Source organism: Lissotriton vulgaris, chromosome 1_1, assembly GCF_964263255.1.
Source record: "Lissotriton vulgaris chromosome 1_1, aLisVul1.2, whole genome shotgun sequence".
NCBI classification, from domain to species: domain Eukaryota; kingdom Metazoa; phylum Chordata; class Amphibia; order Caudata; family Salamandridae; genus Lissotriton; species Lissotriton vulgaris.
The window spans coordinates 240,403,563-240,426,633 of NC_141685.1; the positions used below are offsets into that span (position 1 = coordinate 240,403,563).

Below are 23,071 nucleotides of genomic sequence, written 5' to 3' on the forward strand. Positions count from 1 at the left end.
GCCATTTGTGGCTTCCCTGGTTTGGCTCCCAAACTATCTCTACCTAATGCAGCATAAATTTCTTTTCATGATTTCTCAGCATGATTGCAGATACTCAAGCAAAATTACCTATCAGGTTCATTCCCAAATCCAGGGGGGCCCTGCCCGTACTCATTCTGTATCTGTTTTACTACTTCTGGAATGACTGATATTGAAGGGATACCATGTATTCTGATGTAAATGGCAGTAGGATTGTCCCCCAAGTGGTATAATCCTCAATCAAGGGAACCATCCCCATTGCAAGCAAATGGTTAGCATTCTGTGTTTTTACTGCGGACCCATATGGGGAAATACTGCCATCAGCTGTGCAGTTTTCTGTGCTATTTAAAACAAAATTTTCTCCTGTTTCGAGAGGATTGTCCCCATCACTGATTTTAGTGTATGTGGGTTAATGTTGGGTGTGGTCTGTTGTGGACCAACTGGAGCACTTCTCGCAGGTTGGTCTGTTAACGTTCTCATGACGAACTGGACAATATGTCTGTATAGCTGGACTATGTCTTTATATATTGTACGGACTTCATCCACTGGTAGGGCATCTATCTGTGGATGTTAAGTGTATGTCGCTAAGACCGGACAGGTCGCTCCTTCTATGCTGAGTGGACCAAGTCTTCCGACAGATTTCGTGTGTGGGAGGGCAACTTTAAACCACTTTCTGTGTTGCTGGTAAGTTAACGGGTCTTTGATATATACGTAAAGGAATGTATTCTTGCGGTGGTTCAGCCACAATGCATGTGTAGAACAATTTAGTCTGTGGACCTGCAGCTGGGAACTGAACCCTAGAATGGAATAACTCTGATCCAAACACCTCATGTGCCTCAATTACGAACTTAACAAAGCCACCTGTTGCAGGTACGCCATGTTCTATCAATTTAATAGTTACTACATTTCTACAGTTCTCTAAGATGTTGAGAGCATTAGCAAACTCTTCTTCCCCATTCCCTGAACCACTGCTCTTGGCCTCAGTCATTCCAAAATGGAGATGGATAAATGTTTTTTTAGAAATGTAAGGGTTTTGCACAATGTGGGGAACCTTTTATCTTTACAAGCTTGTTTAAACGTTCAGCCAATACACAGAGTATAACTGCTCAGCTGAGGTGGATACCCTTTCCCACTTCAGACATCTCTGAAAAGTCTGAGTAGGGCTTTCTGAGAGAGCATGACTGAACTTCTCAGATTTGTACTGTTAAATATAAGAACCAAACCAATGTTGGTGGTGCCATGTCGTGTGGTGGTTCCTAGGAATTCCCAGGACCTGCGCATTTTGGATGACCTAAAGTGAGTACTTGGTGTCCCGACTGCTTCCAGACACCCCCACAGGATATGTCAGCTGTTAGACCAGCTAGCTGTAAAAGTGCCACTACCACCCCCTGTATCTCTGGCAACCACTGATCATGACAACCCTGATTCCTCAGTGACCATGGAAAACAGTACAATACTTTTCGCCCAGTCACTCGGGCTCACTTATTCTCAGAATATACACAAGAGGGCGATTAGGACATTTCAATTAGTATTTATTGTTACAGCATCAGTCTTTTGTAAAACATATGTGCTGCGACAATCAAGAGACAGAGGCATACGCAAGAGATTGCTACTACCAATATAGTAAATAGTAGATACATTTCTACCATAGTGCCAATAAGATGAAAATAAGCAGTTCAGATAAAAGCACTAGCACTTGCATGTTCCTAAAATAAACGCCCCAAGTAATTTTCTTAAATATACCTAGCCTAGAACTGCATGTGTATGTGCATATGTATGTGGGTAGACAAAAAACTCCTAGAGAAGAACCATCCCATGATGGTTGAGAACGAAGGATCCCGTCTCTGCTTCGAGGATGACACCCCGCAAGAGATATCAGACCGCTGCGTGGCGAAGATTCAGCATGCATCACATGTCAGCTTGGAAGGATTTCTCATCTAATTTGAAGGGAGGAATAAGGGTTTAATATACTACATGTGGTCACTCTAGGGTTTCTTCTAGAATTTATGTTTTGAAAACAGTCATTAATATTTTGAAAACAATCATAAATGTTTTTCCAAACAAATGCGATCATGCACAGCTGGCTGTTGGCCAAGGATGCAAAAAGTGGTGACCCTTATACAGAATAATTATAACGTGCCTGGTTCGCCAGGTACAGGGATTATGATAGAGTACCGAGAGCCTGGCTTTAAAGACACAGTAGCAAGGTACTAGGTAAAAGATCACATGCTTAGAAACAATATTGTCGTGTGGATATGACAATGTTTGAAAAATAGAGGTATACATGAAAGGACTAGCCTAAAGGACATTTGAAATGAGCTACATACATACATTCAAGTGCTGGCAGGCTGGCTGCAGCGCTTCCCTATTCATAGAGTTGTTTCTCTGTTCTTTCAGGTAACGTTTTCAAAAACACTAATGTGCACTCTGGTATTGTTGCGAGTGTGAAAGATGAGACTTCCTACAGGGCTCTCTATATGTAATGTTGGTTAGTGCCCTTCCATTTCTGCAGCAGTTTTAAGATCTTCTTAGCTTTTCTCATTGCTCAATGGGTGTAATTTCTGTTATGTATGTGTTTCCATTGCTTGATTCTTCTCACGAGAAAGCGTCACTCATTTCATTTCATAAAACTTTATTCAGATTTACAGTGTGAAAACCATAATAGTCACAGTATATATATACACATTTCATAAAAGAAGTACATTAAAAAAAGTTTACAGTTCATAGCCATAGAACAAGAAAAGTTACGAATAAAATATGGCAGGTACGATAAATATATTTCTTTGCTTAAGATAGAGAACACACAAGAGACATACCTTAAAACTAGGAGTACCTCCTCCCCCTAAAATAACTAATATTCCAGGCAGGCCCTGCTTATCACCAAAGATTTCAGATAGCCTACAATAAAGATTATACAGTCTGATTTCAACAGCTGCAAATACAAAAGTGCTGGGCGAAACTGGTTAAAATTAAGACTCTTTAAAAGGGGGAGTAAAAAATTTCTCCGAGGTACATCATAGAATTTACAGAGGAACATCAAGTGTAGCAGGTCCTGTGGAGACAGGTTGTCGCAGCCACAGGGTGCGCAAACACCTGTCCTCTGCTACACCCTTTCGGAAAGGCAATTAAAAGATGGAAAAAATTGAGCCGAAACCAGGATAGTAAAAAAACGCTCATAGGTGGTCAGTGTTCCCAAAAGGTATGGCTCAGTCAGTGGATGGGTTTTTTAGGGTCAGCAATTTACGGACGCTTGGTTTGCATAATTCCTGTTCATCTCTTTCTAGCTTTTTAATGCAAATAAATGCTTTTTTGATCAGTTCCACATCATTTTTTAGGGCGAGCCTAGCTATCGCGTAAGCGATCGCTATGCGAGAGATATAGTAAGGGGCACCAGAAAATGCCCCCAAAGACCTTTGGAACGCGGTTTATGGCCAATGCATGTGAGGCATTCAAGCGCGAAGCTGGCATCTGGCATCAGCTTGAAAGCAGCAGACTGCTTTCGTCAGCGCGTGCTCGGCCTCACTTCCTGCTCCCCCTCTTACAACAATTAACTTTAGTTTTCGCTCACAACCCAGAAGCTCGTTCCCTCCCACTCTTCCTTTGATGTCCGCTTTTCTTGGTTTTTTTTTGCATCCATTTCGCAGGGAAGCCGTGTTTTGTTCGGCGTTCTCTGCACCTTTCTCGGGTTTTTTTCTGGACAAAAGTGAAAGCCTACCGTGCTTATTTACAGTAGCCTTTCTCCTCAAATACTGTTGCTGTGTTGCCATCTCTCTAGGGACACCCAGCTTGAAAACATTCGACTTGCTAGCTACAATACTACATCCGCTATGCTTTGCCTCTAGACACGTTGATCTCTCGCAGACTGTGCTGACTCTGCTCCTCCTGATTCTGAAACTGACCAATGCAATCACCAGGCAGTCTCTTCTCTCTGTCTTATGGTGACTGCCCTGCCACCATTTACTTCGGACCCTCACCCTCACACCTCCTCACCCTCACACACCCTCACACCCTCTCACCCTCACACACCCTCAATCACCCTCACACCCTCACCCACCCACACTCACCCTCACACCCTCACCCACCCTCACACACTCACCCTCACACCCCTCTTACCCTCACTCACCCTCACCCCCTCATAGCCCCACACACCCTCAACCTCACCCTCACCCTTGCACACCTCCTCACCCTCACACCCCCTCACCCTCACACCCCCCCATCCTCACCTTCACACCCCCTCACCCTCATACACCTCACCCTCACACACCCTCACCCTCTCACTCCGGATCTCCGACCGACCCCTGCCCCCACCACGTCTTCAACAAGGCCGACGCTGTCATCGCACCCCACCTGCGGGACATTATCAACACCTCCTTCGACACCGCCACCTTCCCTGAGAGCTGGAAGCACGCCGAACTCAGCGCTCTACTCAAGAAACCTACAGCAGACCCCACCGAACTCAAGAATTACCGCCCCATCTCACTCCTCCCGTTTCCAGCCAAAGTCATCGAGAAGACCGTCAACAAACAGCTGGCCGCCTTCCTCGAGACGAACGGATCCCTCGACCCCTCACAGTCTGGCTTCCGAGCCAACCACAGCACCGAGACCGCCATCATCGCCGCCACCGACGACATCCGAGCCCTGATGGACAACGGAGAAACAGCGGCCCTCATCCTCCTAGACCTCTCCGCGGCATTCGACACCGTCTGCCACCGCACCCTAGTGCAACGCCTCAGCACCGTCGGAATCCAGGAGAAGGCACTGGAATGGATCGTCTCCTTCCTCGACGGAAGAACACAGAGAGTCTGCCTACCACCGTACAAGTCAGAGGCCACGAAGTCATCTGCGGCGTCCCTCAAGGATCCTCGCTGAGCCCTACCCTCTTCAACGTCTAAATGAGCCCCCTCGCGGCCATCGCACGCCAACACAACCTCAACATAATCTCCTACGCCGACGACACCCAGCTGATCCTCTCCCTGACCAACGACCCCGCCGCCGCCAGAGCCAACCTGCACGAAGGGATGAAAGATGTAGCCGAGTGGATGACGACCAGCCGCCTGAAACTGAACTCAGACAAGACGGAGGTCCTCATCCTGGGCTCCTCGCCCTCCGCCTGGGACGACTCCTGGTGGCCCCCCGCCATGGGCACCGCACCCAAACCGACGGACCACGCACGCAACCTTGGCTTCATCCTGGACTCCTCCCTCTCCATGACCAGACAAGTCAACGCCGTCTCCTCGTCGTGCTTCAACATCCTGCGCATGCTACGGAAGATCTTCTGGTGGATCCCCACGGAAACGAGGAAGACCGTCACCCAAGCCCTCGTCACCAGCCGACTGGACTACGGCAACGCCCTCTACGCCGGAACCACCGCCAAGCTCCAGAAGAGACTCCAGCGGATCCAGAACGCCTCAGCCAGACTCATCCTCGACATCCCACGAAACAGCCACATCTCCGGCCACCTGAGAGACCTGCATTGGCTCCCCGTCAACAAAAGAATCACCTTCCCTCTCCTAACCCACGCACACAAAGCCCTACACGATCAAGGCCCGAGCTACCTCAACAACCGAATCAACTTCTACGCTCCCAAACGCCACCTCCGATCAGCCAGCCACGCCCTCGCCGCCGTCCCACGCATCCAAAGAGCGACAACAGGAGAAAGGTCCTTCTCCTACCTGGCCGCCAAGACCTGGAACTCCCTCCCGGCGACCTGCGCCTGACCCAAGACCACCTCTCTTTCAGGAAGAAGCTCAAGACCTGGCTGTTCGAGCAGTAACGGCACCCCCCCCCCCCAAGCGCCTTGAGACCCTACGGGTAAGTAGTGCGCTCTATAAATGTCTTTGATTGATTGATTGATCTCACCCTCACACACCCTCACATTCCCTCACCCTCACATCCTCACACCCTCACACCCCCTCACCCTCACATCCCCTCACTCTTACACACCCCCTCACCCTCACACACCATCTCACCCTCTCAAACTCACCCTCACACACCCTCTCGCACACCCTCACACCCCCTCACCCTCACACCCCCTCACCCTCACACACCCCTCACCCTCACACCCCCTCACCCCTTCACACCCACACACACCCTCAAACCCTCCCACTCACCCTCACCCCCTCATACCCCCACACACCCTCAACCTCACCCTCACACCCCCTCACCCTCACCCCTCACACACATCCTCACCCTCACACCCCCTCACCCTCACACCCCCTCATCCTTACCTTCACACCCCCTCACACCCCCGATCCTCACCTTCACACCCCCTCACCCTCACACACCCTCACACACCCTCACATCCCCTCACCCTCACATCCTCACACCCTCACCCTCACACCCCCTCACCCTCACGCCCCCTCACCCTCACACACCCCCTCACCCTCACACACCCCCTCACCCTCACTCACCCTCACCCACCCTCACACACCATCTCACCCTCTCAACCTCACACAACCTCTCACCCACCCTCACACCCCTTGTCCCCCAGGCTCACCCAGTTTCGATTTCTCTCACTTGCAGCCATTTTGTTGTTTGTTGTGCTTCCTAGCCCGTAGGTCCACCCCCGCCCGCCTCCCAGCTGACCCTGCCTCCCACAGATAGTTGTTGATCTGCCCCACCATCCCCGCGCCGTGACTCTCCTGACTAGCTCAGAAGAGGTCACTCCACCACGCTCCCAAGGCTCGGTGACTCCGTTACCTGAGAGCGCTTGAAAGCTGTGCCGCGGTATCGTAGCGCCTTCCAGCTGAGTCATTAGCGCGATCATTCCCCTGCATCACTGCTGCTGCCTGCATTGCGCGTTTTCCATCTTTAGTGCATTGTGCATTGTGCGTTTACCATCTTTAGTGCTGCATAATTAAGTCTGCGCATTGTTGTGATCGCATTGTGTCAGCAAAGTACTTTATGCCCGATTGTGCCTCTGTTTGTCCCCCAGGCTCGCCCAGTTTCGATTTCTCTCACTTGCAGCCATTTTGTTGTTTGTTGTGCTTCCTAGCCCGTAGCTCCACCCCGCGCCCGCCTCCCAGCTGACCCTGCCTCCCACAGATAGTTGTTGATCTGCCCCACCATGCCTGCACCGTGACTCTCCTGCCTAGCTCAGAAGAGGTCGCTCCCCCACGCTCCCAAGGCTTGGTGACTCCGTGACCTGAGAGCGCTTGAAAGCTGTGCCGCGGTTTCGTAGCGCCTTCCAGCTGAGTCATTAGCGCGATCATTCCCCCGCATCACTGCCGCTGCCTGCATTGCGCGTTTTCCATCTTTAGTGCATTGTGCATTGTGCGTTTACCATCTTTAGTGCTGCATAATTAAGTCTGCGCATTGTTGTGATCGCTTTGTGTCAGCAAAGTACTTTATGCCCGATTGTTCCTCTGTTTGTCCCCCAGGCTCGCCCAGTTTCGATTTCTCTCACTTGCAGCCATTTTGTTGTTTGTTGTGCTTCCTAGCCCGTAGCTCCACCCCGCGCCCGCCTCCCAGCTGACCCTGCCTCGCCCCTCCCCCCTCCACTAGATACATATGACAGATGCCTCTGTGCGCAGCGTTCACACGCAGCGGGTGCGCCAAAGGTAAGCCCGTCTACGCCCGTCCGCGCCTGGACCGCGCCCAGCGCCAGACCCCCTGGCCCCAGCAAACCGCACTCCTCCCGCATAACGTATGACGCCGCCACCCTCCTAGCCCTTAACCCCGGACGCACACCACAATGCTACGAAGCTGCCCCAGGACGTACCCACGGTCCCTTCACCTGCCACTCCTGCAAGTTCGCCTGCATCAAGACCCACACCAAATCCACTAACTCCAAACACAGCTCCGACTCTAACCACCTGAAGTGCATCCTGCTGAACACCCGCTCGGTCCACAGACACGCCACTGAACTCTGGTACCTACTCGACACTGCTTCACCGGACATCGTCTTCCTTACAGAAACCTGGATGAACGTATCATCAACACCCGACATCGCCATAGCCATCCCGGGCGCTTACAAGATCATCCGAAAAGACCGCACCAACCAAACAGGAGGAGGCATCGCCATCGTCCATAAGAACACCATCAGAATCACGACCAGCTTCGACGATAACCTTACAACCGCCGAACACCTCCACTTCCAGATCCACACCGACCCCAGGACCACACTTAGAGGCACCCTCATCTACAGGCCACAAGGAACCCGTAAACAATTCAGCGAAGACATCACTGACTTCATCAGCCCACATGCCCTCGCCTCCGAGAACAACATTCTACTGGGAGACCTCAACTTCCACCTGGAAAAGAAAAACGACAGCAACACCACCATCCTTCTGGACAACCTGGCCAATCTCGGACTCAAACAACTTGTTGACACCCCCACCCATGTAGCCGGACATACGCTCGACCCAATCTTCACCTCCAGCAAACACATCTCCTTCGATCGCACCACAGCTCTCCATTGGACGGACCATAGTTGTGTTCACTTCAGCTACAAAACTACCTCGACCCACAACCCCCCACAACCTATTCCGCGAAGAAACTGGAACAAAATCACCACCGACCAACTCCTCACATCGCTCAACCAAAACCCTCCCGTCTCTCATTGGACCCAAACCAAGCTGCCACCAAACTCAAACAATGGATCACTCACAGTGTTGAAGAATTAGCACCCTTGAAAAACCACCAAACCAAACAGGGTAGCAAAAAGGCCCCCTGGTTCAACGATGACCTTAAGAAATCCAAGAAACTATGCCGTACTCTCGAGAAAACATGGAGAAAAAAACCCAACCACTGACAACCTGACCTCCTTCAAGACAGTCACCCGCAAACACCACCAATTGATCCGATCCACCAAGAAATCAGCATTCAAGGATCGACTCGACAACAACGCCCATAACAGCAAGGAACTATTCAACATCGTCAAAGAATTTACCAACCCCACCGCAGCCTCAAACGACATTACTCCTTCCCAAGACCTCTGCGATTCGCTATCCTCCTTCTTCTACAACAAAATCACTGACATACATAATAGCTTTGAGAACATTTCCAAAGAACAGTCCACTCCACCCACCTCCGAACCTAAACCGCAATCTAACAACCTTAGCACCTGGAACCCAAACACCACTGAAGACACCATCCGCCTAATGAACTCCATCCATTCAGGTTCGCCAACCGACCCCTGTCCCCACCACATCTTCAACAAAGCAGACTCCATCATTGCACCCCATCTCCGTGATGTCATCAACTGCTCCTTCAACTCCGCTACCTTCCCAGAAAGCTGGAAACACGCCGAACTCAGCGCCCTCCTGAAGAAACCCACAGCAGACCCCTCTGAACTTAAGAACTACCGCCCCATCTCCCTCCTCCCATTCACTGCCAAAGTCATTGAGAAAGCCGTCAATAGCCAGCTCGCCGCCTTCCTCGAATCCAACAACTCCCTCGACACCTCACAGTCCAGCTTTCGAGCCAAACACAGCACCGAAACCGCCCTCATTGCAGCGACAGACGACATCCGAACACTACTGGACAACGGAGAAACAGTTGCCCTCATCCTACTCGACCTCTCCGCCGCCTTCGACACAGTCTGTCATAGCCCCTCATACAACGCCTCAGCAACATCGGCATATAAGGAAAAGCCTTGGACTGGATCATCTCGTTCCTCGCCGGGAGAACCCAGAGAGTCCGACTTCCCCCATTCAAATCAGAGGCCGCCGAAGTCATCTGCGGAGTACCACAAGGATCATCACTCAGTCCCACCCTCGTTTACATGAGTCCACTCGCATCCATTGCGCGACAACACAACCTCAACATCTTCTCTTACGCTGACGACACCAAGCTGATCGTTTCCCTCACCAAAGACCCTAACACCGCCAAAACCAATCTTCACGAAGGCATGAAAGAAGTAGCCGAATGGATGAAAAACAGCCGCCTAAAACTTAACTCAGACAAAACGGAAGTCCTCATCGTAGGATCATCCCCCTCTGCCTGGGACGACTCATGGTGGCCATCGGCCCTGGGCACAGCACCCATTCCCGCAGACCACGCACGTAACCTAGGCTTCATCCTAGACTCCTCCCTCTCGATGACCAGACAAGTGAACGCCGTCTCCTCCTCTTGCTTCAACGTACTTCGTATGCTCAAAAAAATCTTCAGTTGGATCCCCTCCGAGACAAGAAAGACTGTCACCCACGCACTGGTCACTAGCCGACTGGACTATGGAAACACCCTCTACGCCGGAATCACAGCCAAATTACAGAAAAAACGCATCCAAAACGCATCAGCCAGACTCATATTGGACATCCCTCGCCAAGATCACATTACCGGTCACCTGAAAGACCTCCACTGGCTTCCCGTCAACAAGAGAATAACGTTCCGTCTCCTCACCCACGCACACAAGGCCCTCTACAAACTAGGACCCGAATGCCTCAACACACAACTGTCCTTCTGCACACCCACCCGCCAACTAAGATCCTCCAATCAAGCCCTCGCCGCAGTTCCGCGCATCCATAGATCCACCATGGGAGAAAGATCCTTCTCCTACTTGGCGGCCAAGACCTGGAATTCTCTCCCCACTCACCTCCCCTTACACAGAACCACATTTCCTTCAGAAAGGAACTTAAAACCTGGCTATTCGATAAATAATGCACCCCCTCCCCCAAGCGCCTTGAGACCCTCTGGGTGAATAGTGCGCTATACAAATTCCTGAACTTGAATTTGAACTCACCCTCACAGCCCCTCACCCTCACACACTCCCTCACCCTCACACCCCCTCATCCCTTCACACCCACACACACCCTCAAACCCCCACACACCCCCTCACACACCCTCACCCTCCCACCCCCACACCCTCGCACCCATCACCCCCACACACCATCCCCCTCACACCCCCTCACCATCACCCCCACACCCTTGCACCCCTCACCTCACACGCTCCCACACACCCTCACCCTCAAACCCCCTCACCCTCACATCTCCATCACACTCACACACCCCCTCACCCTCACACCCCCTCACCCTCACACCCCCTCACCCCCCTCACCCTCGCACCCCCTCAACCTCACACACCCTCTCACCATCACACACCATCTCACCCTCACACACCCTCATCCCCTCACCCTCACACCCCTCACCCTCACACCCCCCACACCACTTCACCCTCACACCCCCTCACCCTCTCAACCTCACACCCCCACGCCCTTGCACCCCTCACACTCCCCCACACCCCCTCACACCCCTCCCTCTCACTCCCCCTCCCCCTCACATCCCCTCACCCTCACAACCCCCCCAAACGTCCACACCAGCCCCTATCACCCTCACACCCCCCTCACCCTCACACCCCCTCACCCTCACATCCCCTCACCCTCACACACCCTCACACCCCCTCAACCTCACACACCCTCACACACCCTCACTCACCCTCACACAGTCTCACTCACCCTCACTCACCCTCACCCTCACCCTCGCACCCCCTCACCCTCAAACCCCCCCACCCTCTCATCCCCTCACCCTTACACCCCCTCACCATCAAACCCCCTCACACCCCCTCTCATCCTCACACACCCTTACTTACCCTCACACCCTCACCCTCACACTCCCTCACACTCACACTCCCTCACCCTCGCACCCCCTCACCCTCACCCCCCTCACCCCTCACCCTCACAAACCCTCACACTCTCACCCTCACACACCCTCACCCTCTCACACCCTCACCCTCACACACCCTCACCCTCACACCCCCTCACCCTCCCTCTCCCTCACCCTCACTCTCCCTCACCCTCACTCTCCTTCACTCACACACACTCACACACCCTCACCAGCATAGCATAACAAAACATAGCATAACAAAACACAACGCATAGCATAACAAAACATAGCAAAACACAACAAAACATAGCATAGCTTAACAAAACAGAACTAAACATAGCATAGCAAAACAAAGCATATAAAAGCATAGCAAAACATAGCATAGCACACACAACAAAACATAGCATAGCATAACAAAACATAGCATATCAAAACAAAGCATAGCATAATAAAACACAACAAAACATAGCATAGCATAACAAAACATAGCATAGCATAACAAAACATAGCATAGCATAACAAAGAAGAGCATAGCAAAACATAGCATAGCATAACAAAACATAGCATAGCATTACAAAACACAGCATAGCACAAATCAAAGCATAGGATAGCAAAACATAGCATAGCATAACAAAACAAAACATAGGATAGCGCAACAAAACATAGCATATCATACAGCATCACTCCGCACCACCACAGCATCACTCAGGGGCACCACAACATCACTATGCGCTAATACAGCATCACTGAACGCCACAGCATCACTCGTTCCCCATCACAACATCACTCAGCGCCACCACAGCATCAATCTGTGCAACTATTCAACAACACCTGGTTCAAATATGTTCTCTCAATGTTTCAAGCTTTATTACAAATGTAACACAAAGATATTAATATTTCACTTCTGTTCTTGGATTTTCGTCACAATAAAATACACTGAACATAATCTTCACAAAAGTTATTTACAAATCTTTAAGCTATTGCCATTATACATTACAATAACTTTTATTTAAGTATTAGTTATTGAAAAGAAATTAAAAGCCATTGTTATTTGTAATATCAATACATGTAAGTCACGTAAATACAGCACATATTGCATTACAAATGCTATAGGTGTCACATTTGCGAAAGTTATAACTATTGGCATAGTAAATGACAAAGCTATTAATTTCTCTATTTTCAAAAACAAAACATAAATAAAAAATGTGTCAATTACAATACCAATAGCTCAAACTTTCCAAATGTGAGACCTATTGCATTGCAAATGCTTGTTTATTATAGTTGAGGGTTTTAAAAAGAGTTCCGGGGGACCCAACTCTGTAAAGCGACCTCTAACATACTTCAAGCATGGAATTCTGGACATGTGTTCCAGGGTCATACAATCCGTTAGAATCTTCTAGGTAAGCTTTAGTTCCTTGTTTGGCCAGCACTTAAGCCAGAACACAAGGGGACGCAAGGCAAGGGTATAACATAAAAAAGGGACCCCAAGTTCTTCATGAGCTATCAGGTTCGATAAGCGGGTTGGCATTCCCAACAGTCACCAATAGTTGTTGAAATGTCACTCATAATTGCACTGAAATTATATAAAATGTCCCACGTAGCAATCTGAAACCTAGCCAGCTAAGCACCTGCACCCGTAAGACAGTACTCGCACTTGTTGTGGGATCCTGATACTTGTATTGCTGACTTTGGGAGCACTTTTCTGAGCTTTATTTTGTAATGCACAGGAAGCGCTTCAACTATTGTCTTGCTCACTATCGCGCTGGAAGCGCTCCTATTATGTTGTCCATCAACGTGCTTGTAGTGCTTTAACTATTACTTTGTTCTCAAAACACCCGGAACACTTTTTGGGTAACCACATTGTCCACATGTTGGAAGCATTTTCCCCAGTATGGAGTTGTTCCAACCCTGTTATTTTGTTTCTGGATTTCTATAAAGCACTACAAAGATTGCATCAATTGGAGGAAAGACTCAGTGGTGTCAACGGAGGCTTGCATGGGATTACCTGGATTATTGATCACTTCCACATCAAGAACCCTTCAGGATGAGTAGCCCAGACACCTTATCGTCTTCATCACTTTACCCAACGTTTCCTACACTATCCTGTGACAGGATTCAGATATTTGCTTTTGACAGTGCTTAACAAAACTATCCAGGACCTCCTCTCCCTGCAGCCAGCCTTCTTCCTTTTCCTGTTTAGAAAAATTACAAGAGGAAAGGGACTGTGGAGGTGGTTCATATTCGTCTTTGCAAGGCCGCACTGCAGGCTCAAGGTAAGCGTTGCAGTAGTTGGACAGTACCTTGGGTGCCTCACCGCAGGCCCTGGAGCTCCCAACACTTCACTACATGCGTACCTTGGTGAAAGGAAGTGTCTGTGCGGCATCGTCAAAAGTCTTTTCTCTATGTCTTCTCATGGAGTTTTCCAGATGTCATCTCCGTTTGTAGCCACTCTGGGTCCATTGTAATGTAATGCCATTTCCTGTAATATCGTGGACATCATCTGGCTTAAAGGAGATGATGAATTTCCAGTGATGTTGAGAACCTAATCTCAGCCACTGGTAATTACATGAGGTTGCGTCCCAGTCCTTCATTGCGTGGGCCACCATGCCACCACAGATAGGAAGTAGACATGCAAATCAGCCTAAAATTCCTTCCAATAGGAGCAGTCCAGCCTGAAAGGCCAAGCCAGTTCCTTTCTGAACCAGAACACAAGCATTGCAAGACTGGTTTCAGCCTCTCTGGGCCTTGACTGTAGGCTGTAGCTTGATTCTAGAGGTGCAGAATAGATGGAACCCACGTTTGGACATTCTTGTCGCATTTAGGAATATGGAAAATGATGGATAGGTTGTTTGGGTTCATCTCGGGCACTGGTAATCACTCGGGACGCATCCCAGCCCAACCTTTTTCTTCTTGCTCCCAGTTGCACCTCAGCATGCAACAAATCATAATGTTTACGCCAACATTACTTTGCACTCTGGAACTTGTGGTGTTGTTTTCTTACCAATATGAGCATGGGATTAAAAATTCTGCCTTGCAAAATATGTTGGGTAAAGATGAAAGATTGGTTAAAGTTTTCAACATTCCCAAGGACCTCTTGGCAGTTTTCCACACCTACACCTTCACTGAATATCTGGGTAGTTGCTGCCTAGTCTGCACATGGTTTGTAAGGCAGGCTTGTTCTGCTGCTGTCTCCTATTTTGTAGGTTTGTGGCTTGCACGTCTGATGCCCATGCTTTTTATGTTTTGTGCAAATGTGGAGCACAAAGCTTGTGCTGTTTTGTGAAGGAGGCTTACAGTGTTTCTTCTCATGTTTTGTGTGAGGGAGGCCTCCAAAGCTGCCTTCTGTGCTGTACCTCTTTTGCTTGAGGGTTGTCTGGAGAGTTGGCTTCCCAGCTCTAACTCTTGTTTTAACTCTAAGGATGGGCCTGTCTCTCTGCTCCTGATGTTCACCAAACTAACGGAGGCCACAGTGAACAAGCAGCTAATCAAATCCCTTGAGTCTAACTTCTGCACAAAGACCAACCAGGGCTCCAAAATGGTCTTGCTACAGAGACAGGGCTGGCTAAAGCCCAGCAGGATATTAGAGACATTATATCTGGGGGATGTGGAGGTGGGGCCTCTGATTTCTTTACCCTAATCCCAGGATAATTACCTGTATAGTAACCCTGCAGAGACTTAACATTTGGTGTTTATTTCCAGCAATTTAGGTAAAGTGGTAAAGCCAGTAGTAGATGGTGTGCCTAGTAGTGGTGTCTGCACACACCAATGAATTGCCCACCTTGTAAGGGGTTTTGTAAAGGTTTTTTTTATAGCATTTGCTAGCTGTATTCAGGATATTTCTAAGCACATCCCCACCAATTTTTACTGTAATTGGAAAAGTCAGAAGCAGATTGAGACCTTTTCTTTTAGCCATGGAGCGATAGGTGCTTATTGTTGGGTACTTCCCTACCCCGAACCAGTCCATGACACTACTAACTGGAGTAGTCAAGTACATATTACTGGAGACCAAACGCCAGTTGCCAGAATACCTTCCAGCTCTTCCTTGTATATTTGTGTTGTGGTTTATGGCTGGAGTCCCTCCTTCTCACCTCATCCCACGCCCAGAATGTTTGGTCTGTGTGTGAAGGTGGTTTCGTGTATGGGTTCATGTGAGGTGTAGGACCCATTTCAGTTGTCTCCTTTGCATGTATGTATGCACAAAAGTTGTGTGGTTCTGCTTAACGTTAGTGATACTCTGCGTTTTCTCCTCTGACTGCACCCCAAGCTGCTTTTTAGAGTCACTCCTCGCATTGAGATTCTTTCTAAAGTAGATGACCCTTGTAGGAAAATTATGATTTCTTCTCTTCAATTGGTACGTAATATCCCATATCTGGCCCAAAAAAACTAAACTGCCTTTGCATGATTTACTGTATTGTAATACTTCCTTGAAATGTTGCTTATTTTTCTCATACTTCAGTCCATATGAAACCAGTGTTGACCCCCCCACCCTTCTATCCACACAGTTCCCCGTATTCTGTCAGGTATACCATGCTCACCTGTCAAGCGAACTTACAGACAGAGTAGGACCTTCCCTGCTGGAGGATCACTGAACACTTCCTGTTAGTCACTCAATGGGGTGTAATCCCATCGATGCTGCGGCTGCACAGAAGGAATGCACTCAGGTACATTAACTGACGTCACCTGTCGGAATGCCAGGAGCCCCATGATTGCCAATCCCACATAACTGCCGCTGAGTGCTCTTATCTACCCCATCAGGGTCTCATCAGTTGCCACTTTTCTGAGTGGGACCCCAACACTCAGCTCCCACATCAATGACATCACTCTCCAAACAAACGCCTCTCATTCAAAAAAGTGTTTAATCTCCATTGGTTTCAACACTTTAATCTCTGCCCCCTCATGAAGGACTCAAAAGTATGGGAGTTGAGCAATCCATATTTAAACACCATCCCTGTTTCCATCAGGAGCGCCGCCCCAAAGCAGCTCCAATTTGTGAAAGAGGTCAAGATGCACCTCTTTAAAGTACCCTATATCACAAGTTACCATCTACAAACCAGCTACCTCTCCTATCACTGATTCACTTTATGCTTGTCTTTGACCATGTACAGTGCTCTGTTGCCTTTTGGCTGGGTTTGTCCTATAATATCGGCACATGCATTCATCCACATTGGCGTGACTGGTGTGCCCTTGTTCAGCTTCCCTGTCCGCTCATATACCTGCCCGGCCGTATGCTGGGAAGCCGTGCTGCCCTCCATTCACTGTTGCCAGCCATGTGATGGTTGACCACCCATCGTACAAGGCATTGCTTCCTTCCTTGCCCTTCCAGGGCAGTGCTCACTAACAGCACACCATCATCAAATCAGCGTCCTTTTCACTTGCTCACCGGCCACCTAGTTCCCATCACAGTGGAGTGCCTATGGGTCCTGCCATCTTGAATGTCCTTCATCTGACTTGCTGACTCCAACATCACCAACTAGCTATTTAACTGACATGTTGTTGACGAGTCCCCTGCTGCCTCAACCTGTCTTCAGTGCCCTTTGGGGTGGTTGCTTCCATTCCACTCCTGATTCACCTTAAGAACTGAGGTTAATTTCCATTGATTCCTTATTGCTGCCCTTTCTCAGCCTTCTTTCGGAAACTGCATCAGCTTGAACTTGAATCGCTGTTGCTCAGAGAGCATGGTTTGGTAACTCTCAGGGTGGTTGGTTGATTTATTGAGGATGGACTAAGTTATGTACAAGGGCTTTAACATGCTGTTTGTCAACCAGATTGTTTTAATGTGCATGTTTCATGTGCCTTTAAATGAAAAGATGGAGGTATGAAGAAGTGGCTGTGCTGTTAGGGTCTGCTATCTGAGCCTGTAGATGTGCTGTATGTTAACTCAAACATTTCTTCTCTAACTCTATTTATACAGGTAACTGAAACATGAACAGAATAAAGAAGGTTTTAATTTAGTGAAACACAACAAAAAGGATTATTTCAAGGGAAGTTTTAAACATTCTTGAGCTCTAGGGGAGAAACACATTCTATGTGCCAGGAATGATGAGGAACCTGGAGTGGAAGAAACTGCTGAATGTGGAAGTTGTGAAATCTCTAAAGGAAAATGACCATAAACATTTTCCAAGAGTCCGTTACTGACATTGAGTAGCCTCTGAAATGTAAATGAGACACAAGTGCAAATTGAAAGTCTGCACCTACTAATTGTAAGAATATTTTTACTTTATGGAAACATTTCAAGATTGGTAGAACAAAAAACATTGGCAACAATTGCCACCCATGCAGTGCACTTGAGAATAATCAGTGTTGTAAATTCTGTCTAATGGTTTATGAGAAATGCCTTGGCGACCCAAACTGCTCTCCAACAGATCAGTATCTGTATGCGTGATATGACAGAACTGTCAGGAACACTAATGACCTCCGTTTAAAAGAGCAATATTTTGTCCCTATCTCCTGTGATTCCCAGGAAAGAAAACATTGTTTAAAAGAAAGTATCTGTAAATGCTCTTTCTCAGATGTGATCACAGCAAAGACACTGGGTTATCATTTCCAATATAGAAAGATTTTCCCCTCCAACTGTGTCTGTTGGGTTGATAGGAGTGGTTTCAAAGTGTCATGGACCTCTAAAGTGATCATGTAACTGCCTTAGACGTTGAGCGATAAAGCATATACTGGCGCAGAAAACTTCAAATGGGCCAGTGCTTTGCTATTGATAATTCATAAACCACCCTGTAATGCCTATTCACCTGTCATTACTTGTATGAACAAATATACTTAACATGCAAACACTAAACCCCAAAGACTGTATCAGTGTTTTTGAAAATCCTATACCAAATGTGATTAACTGGAGTCACAAAATCACCAGGGCATAACTTTGAGAAAATGAATCCATGAGACATCTTAATAATTACAGGGGGCTCCACAGTCAAAGTTTATAAGACAAGTTAGATAGGCTGCCTTTACTAGTAGGAAATTGATCTCCAGTTAAAAGCTATAATTAGTTAAATACAAATATTAAGAAGAGCATCTTCAATTTATTTTAGAAGTTAAAGCTAAGTGTAAAATAAACAAGTACAGACTCTGGAATCAGATTCAGTCTTAAGATGGCATGTATCCAGGAACGAACACAACACGGAGATGCATACATCTCGAATAGGAGCAATGAATGTGAGAACGGATTTAGTTATAAGTCTCACCTCACTAAACACGAGAGAACTCACACTGGACAAAAACCATATGTGTGCCCTGAGTGCCAGAAAGGTTTCAATCACAAATACTCACTCATTCAACATGTGAGAATCCACACTGGAGAAAATCCATATCAGTGCTTCGAGTGCCAAAAACGCTTCAGTCGCTGGGGCAGTCTTAAACGACATAAGAAAATCCACACTGGACAATACCCTTATCACTGCTCTGAATGCCAGAAAGGTTTCAGTAACCCATCTTCTCTCCTTCAACATGTGAGAATTCACACTGGTGAAAAACCATATCTGTGCTCCGAGTGCCAAAAAAGCTTTAGGTGTTTGGACAGTCTCACTCGACACAATAGAATCCACACTCGTCAAAAACCTTATCAGTGTTCTGAATGCCAGAAAGGCTTTAGTCAGAAAGGCCATCTTATTCGACATGAGAGAACTCACACTGGGCAAAAACCTTATCAGTGCTCTGAATGCTGGAAACGCTTCAATCAGAGATCCAACCTTACACTGCATGAAAGAACCCACACTGGGCATAAACCGTATCAGTGCTCTGAATGCCAAAAAAGTTTCTGTTCCAAATCCAATTTAACCCGACATGAGAAAATCCATACTGGGCTCAAACCATATCGGTGTTCTGAATGCCAGAAAAGCTTCAGTGAAAAAACAAATCTCACTTATCATGAGAGAATTCACACTGGGGAAAAACCATATCAATGCACTGAATGCCAGAAAAGATTCCGTCACGGATCCTGTTTAATTAAGCATGAAAGAATCCATACTGGACATAAACCATATCAGTGCTGTGAATGCAAAAAACAGTTCCGTCAGAGATCCAGTTTAATTAAACATGAGAGAATCCATACTGGGCTCAAACCCTATCAGTGCTCGGTATTCCAGAAAAGCTTTACTTGTAAAATAACTTTCACTAGACATGAGAGAATTCCTACTGAGCAAAAACCTTAAGAGTGCTCTGAAAGTTAGAAAAGCTTCTGTCTGAAAGCCATTCTAATTCAACACGAGAGAATCCACACTGGGTAAAAACCTTATCATTGTACTAAATGCTAGAAAAACATCAGTCATAGATTCAGTTTGATTCAACATGAAGGAACCCTCAACCATAAAATAAATATTTCAAAGTTCTCAATGTGACAAAAACTTCAGTTGTAAATGTAATGTCTTTACATGAGAGAGACAATGTGGGAGAATAAAAGGTGCTCACTGTCAACCCCGGGGAGGAGGTGACAGCAACGCAAAACCTTCACATGAAGCAGCCACAAAGACTTCAATCCATTGATGGTCTTTCTAACTGTCTCCTGAGAAAACCACACACTGAGAGATGAGCATGCTTTAATTAGTCTAATTACTTAGTAATTATTTGTGGCCTATTTGAAGTAATTTGCTTGCCAAGCCTACCCAATTCCACAAGGCTATCAATAATGGTGAAAAACTACTACTTTCCAAGTCCGGGATGTGAGTAGGAGAGTCACTGGCAACTGGAGTAGTCGTGGAGCTTTATATCGTTCCTTACCCTCCATCAGTTAAACATGTGAGGTTTGACACAGGATATGTTGTTAGTGTTCCTAGACCATGTCACAATCCCTTTGTTTTCGATTTGCCAGCATTTGTTTTGTCCACACGCTGGTCTATAACATTCTGTTAAGCATAAAGCTTCATGGCGGTTGGACTGAATATTCATCATGCTGCAGATTGCCAGACGCTGGCTTTCCTTAGTCACCTAGCTCATCTCACTGTTTAAAAGTTACTGTGCATGGTTTGTAGCCAGGTACCACCAAGGTGACATCTCACACATATGTAAAGCAGCCCTAGGCTCCTACCCTCTTAGATAGGAAGAAATGTGATATAAAAGGGAGTTTTTTTAAGCTTTCTTTGTATTGGTGTTGTTTTTAGAAACATTAATAAAGTAAACACGCCTGTATAAGTGAATTAGACTTATATTGTTTATATGTTCTCTATTTAGGTGTATTTGTTGTTATCATAAATTGTGGGAGAAAATGCAATTATCCTGAAGAAGGTGGCCTAAAATTGGGGTATCCACTGAAACGCATTGATGCAGAATTTGATACTAAATCTGAAAGACATTGAAAGAACATTGTAGACCTTAATAATTTGGTGACACTTTGTTAAACAAACAATGACCCAAGAAGATTGGTGACAGCAAAAATATATGGTGTTGTTTATTGTGTTCCCCCAATCTATGTCTTTGTGTTCTGTAATTCATTGTAAAATAAAGCCTGCCTCCCTTGCAGGAAGGGTTTTTATAAATATGGAGTTTTAATCTGTTCTTTTTTATTTTATGAGTGTATACCGATACACAATTTGTTTATGGATTTTAGAATGAGATTTGATATATGAATAAAAGGTAAAGAGAATTTTCTCTCTTTTACACAATAATACAGGTGTGGTGTTATACCTTAATGTTAGCGGGAATGCACGTTATATTGAATGGAATCAGAGTGAATGTTTTGAACGCACCTTAAACTGTATTTAAGAACCCGGTGGGAGTGTGTTTTTGACTGTAACCAGGTACCACCATGGTGACATCTCACACATATGTAAAGCAGCGCTAGTTTTCGACCCTCCTCCCTGTGTAAACACGCTAGAGTGCCGTTTCTAGCCAGGATCCACAAGTCTTTCATGTAAATGAGCTGGTGTGCCATTTGTAACCCGGCTCTAATGTGTATAAATAAACATGCACCAGGCTAATGTAACTCCTCGCTATGTAAATGAGCTTGTGTGCCATCTGCACCCAGCATCACTAGTTTCATGTTTTCTGGCTATGTAAACAATCTTGTGTGCCATCTGCAACCAGACACCACCAGGCTCAGTTATCCTGCACATGTAAATGAGCACCAGACTAATATAACTCCTGCCTATGTAAACACATATGTGCCATCAGTAATCAAGCACCACCAGACTCATATCTACATATGTAAATGAGCACCAGACTACAGTGGCTCCTCCCTACATTAATATGAGACGTCAGTAACCAGGTTCACATCGCCTACATGTGGAATGTGCACCAGGTCCATATCCCTCTTCGCTATGTAAACTTGGGTGGCATCTGTGACCAGCCAACAACACTGTGCTGGCTAACCATGCACCACTAGGCTCAAATCTCCTGCACTTGTAATCGAGCACCAGGCTCTTATCACTTTTTCCTGGGGTTAAGAACCATGTATGCTGTCTCTTACAATGAACACCAGCCTCATGTTCACCCTCTTTTTGTAACCAAGCTGGGGTGCGTTGCCCTTTATAAATGGGAACAGCCAATCCTGTTTCTCCTTTCTATGTAACAACTCTTGTTGCACTCTGTAACCTGGAACAACCAGGCTCCTATCGCCTCGTTATGTAAATCACCCTATTACCAACCAGGCTGATTTTGTGCGACATAAATGCTATTTAACACCTTGGCTGCTTGGTGTTTTCCCCTCCTATGCTGACTTATCGTCAGGTCCATTGATCATGACGAGCTCAGCTCGTCATCAGCACAGCTCAACCGTGCATCATGACGAGCTAAGATCGTCATGAGCATCGAAAGGGTTAAAGGATAATGTACCCTCTGCCATACATTATAAGGATAGAACAAAAAGGACGCAATGGCTAGGATATTGGCGAACTCTACCATGTAAGCCTAACCAAATTCAAAGTCTTATTCAATTCAGTGTTATGTGGTGCTCCAAAGAAGGAAGCGCCATTCAGTCCTCCTCAAGGAGAGGTCAAGGATTCTGTAAATAATCTTGTGTCGTCCCACTTCCATATAGAGGGCTCACTTATTGACACAGTGAGAGATGTTTTATGTCTCTCGTTACAGAGCACCGTTCTCTTCCTTCATGTCCACAGCCGTCCAGTGTGCTGGCCGAGTAGAGTGTATTGGACTAGAACTGAGCCCTGTATATGGAAGTGGTATGACACAAGATTATCTATTGTAGCTGTGCAATATTTTCCACCCACTCCACAGAGGAATAAATGTAGGATATTAAATGTTAAGCCCTGATGAAGTCTGCTGAAACTTGATCAGCCTGAGATGAAACATGTGTTGGCAAAGGGTGCTTGAAACTACAAAGGAAATAAATGGGCTTTTGAAACCACAACCTCAACTTAATCTCTGTGTGCCTGAGAAACCGTGTATACATTATAAGGATATTGCAAGTCACTAAGGAGTTCTGTGAACATATGGAAGAACAAGGCTGAAGAATGAGCTCCTTGTTGAGGTCATGGAATACAGAAGTGATTTGAAGCATCAATTAAGTACACAGCAGAGGGGGTTTTCTAACCTAAAACTCATCGGCTAGAAAGAT

General features: G+C 46.9%; 2 protein-coding genes across 2 annotated transcripts in view; both read left to right on the top strand.

The window, feature by feature from the left end:
- LOC147745344 (uncharacterized) overlaps positions 1-21,134 on the top strand; it is a 44,087-nt gene extending 22,953 nt beyond the window's left edge. The window contains exon 2 of the mRNA XM_086952261.1: positions 17,471-21,134. Coding sequence (XP_086808387.1) covers positions 18,657-19,715 — 1,059 coding nt within the window. The 5' untranslated portion in view covers positions 17,471-18,656 and the 3' untranslated portion in view covers positions 19,716-21,134. The remainder of the gene's footprint in view (positions 1-17,470) is intronic.
- The window catches only part of LOC147745345 (uncharacterized), a 175,963-nt gene that overhangs the window by 19,611 nt on the left and 133,281 nt on the right, over positions 1-23,071 (top strand). The window lies entirely within an intron of this gene.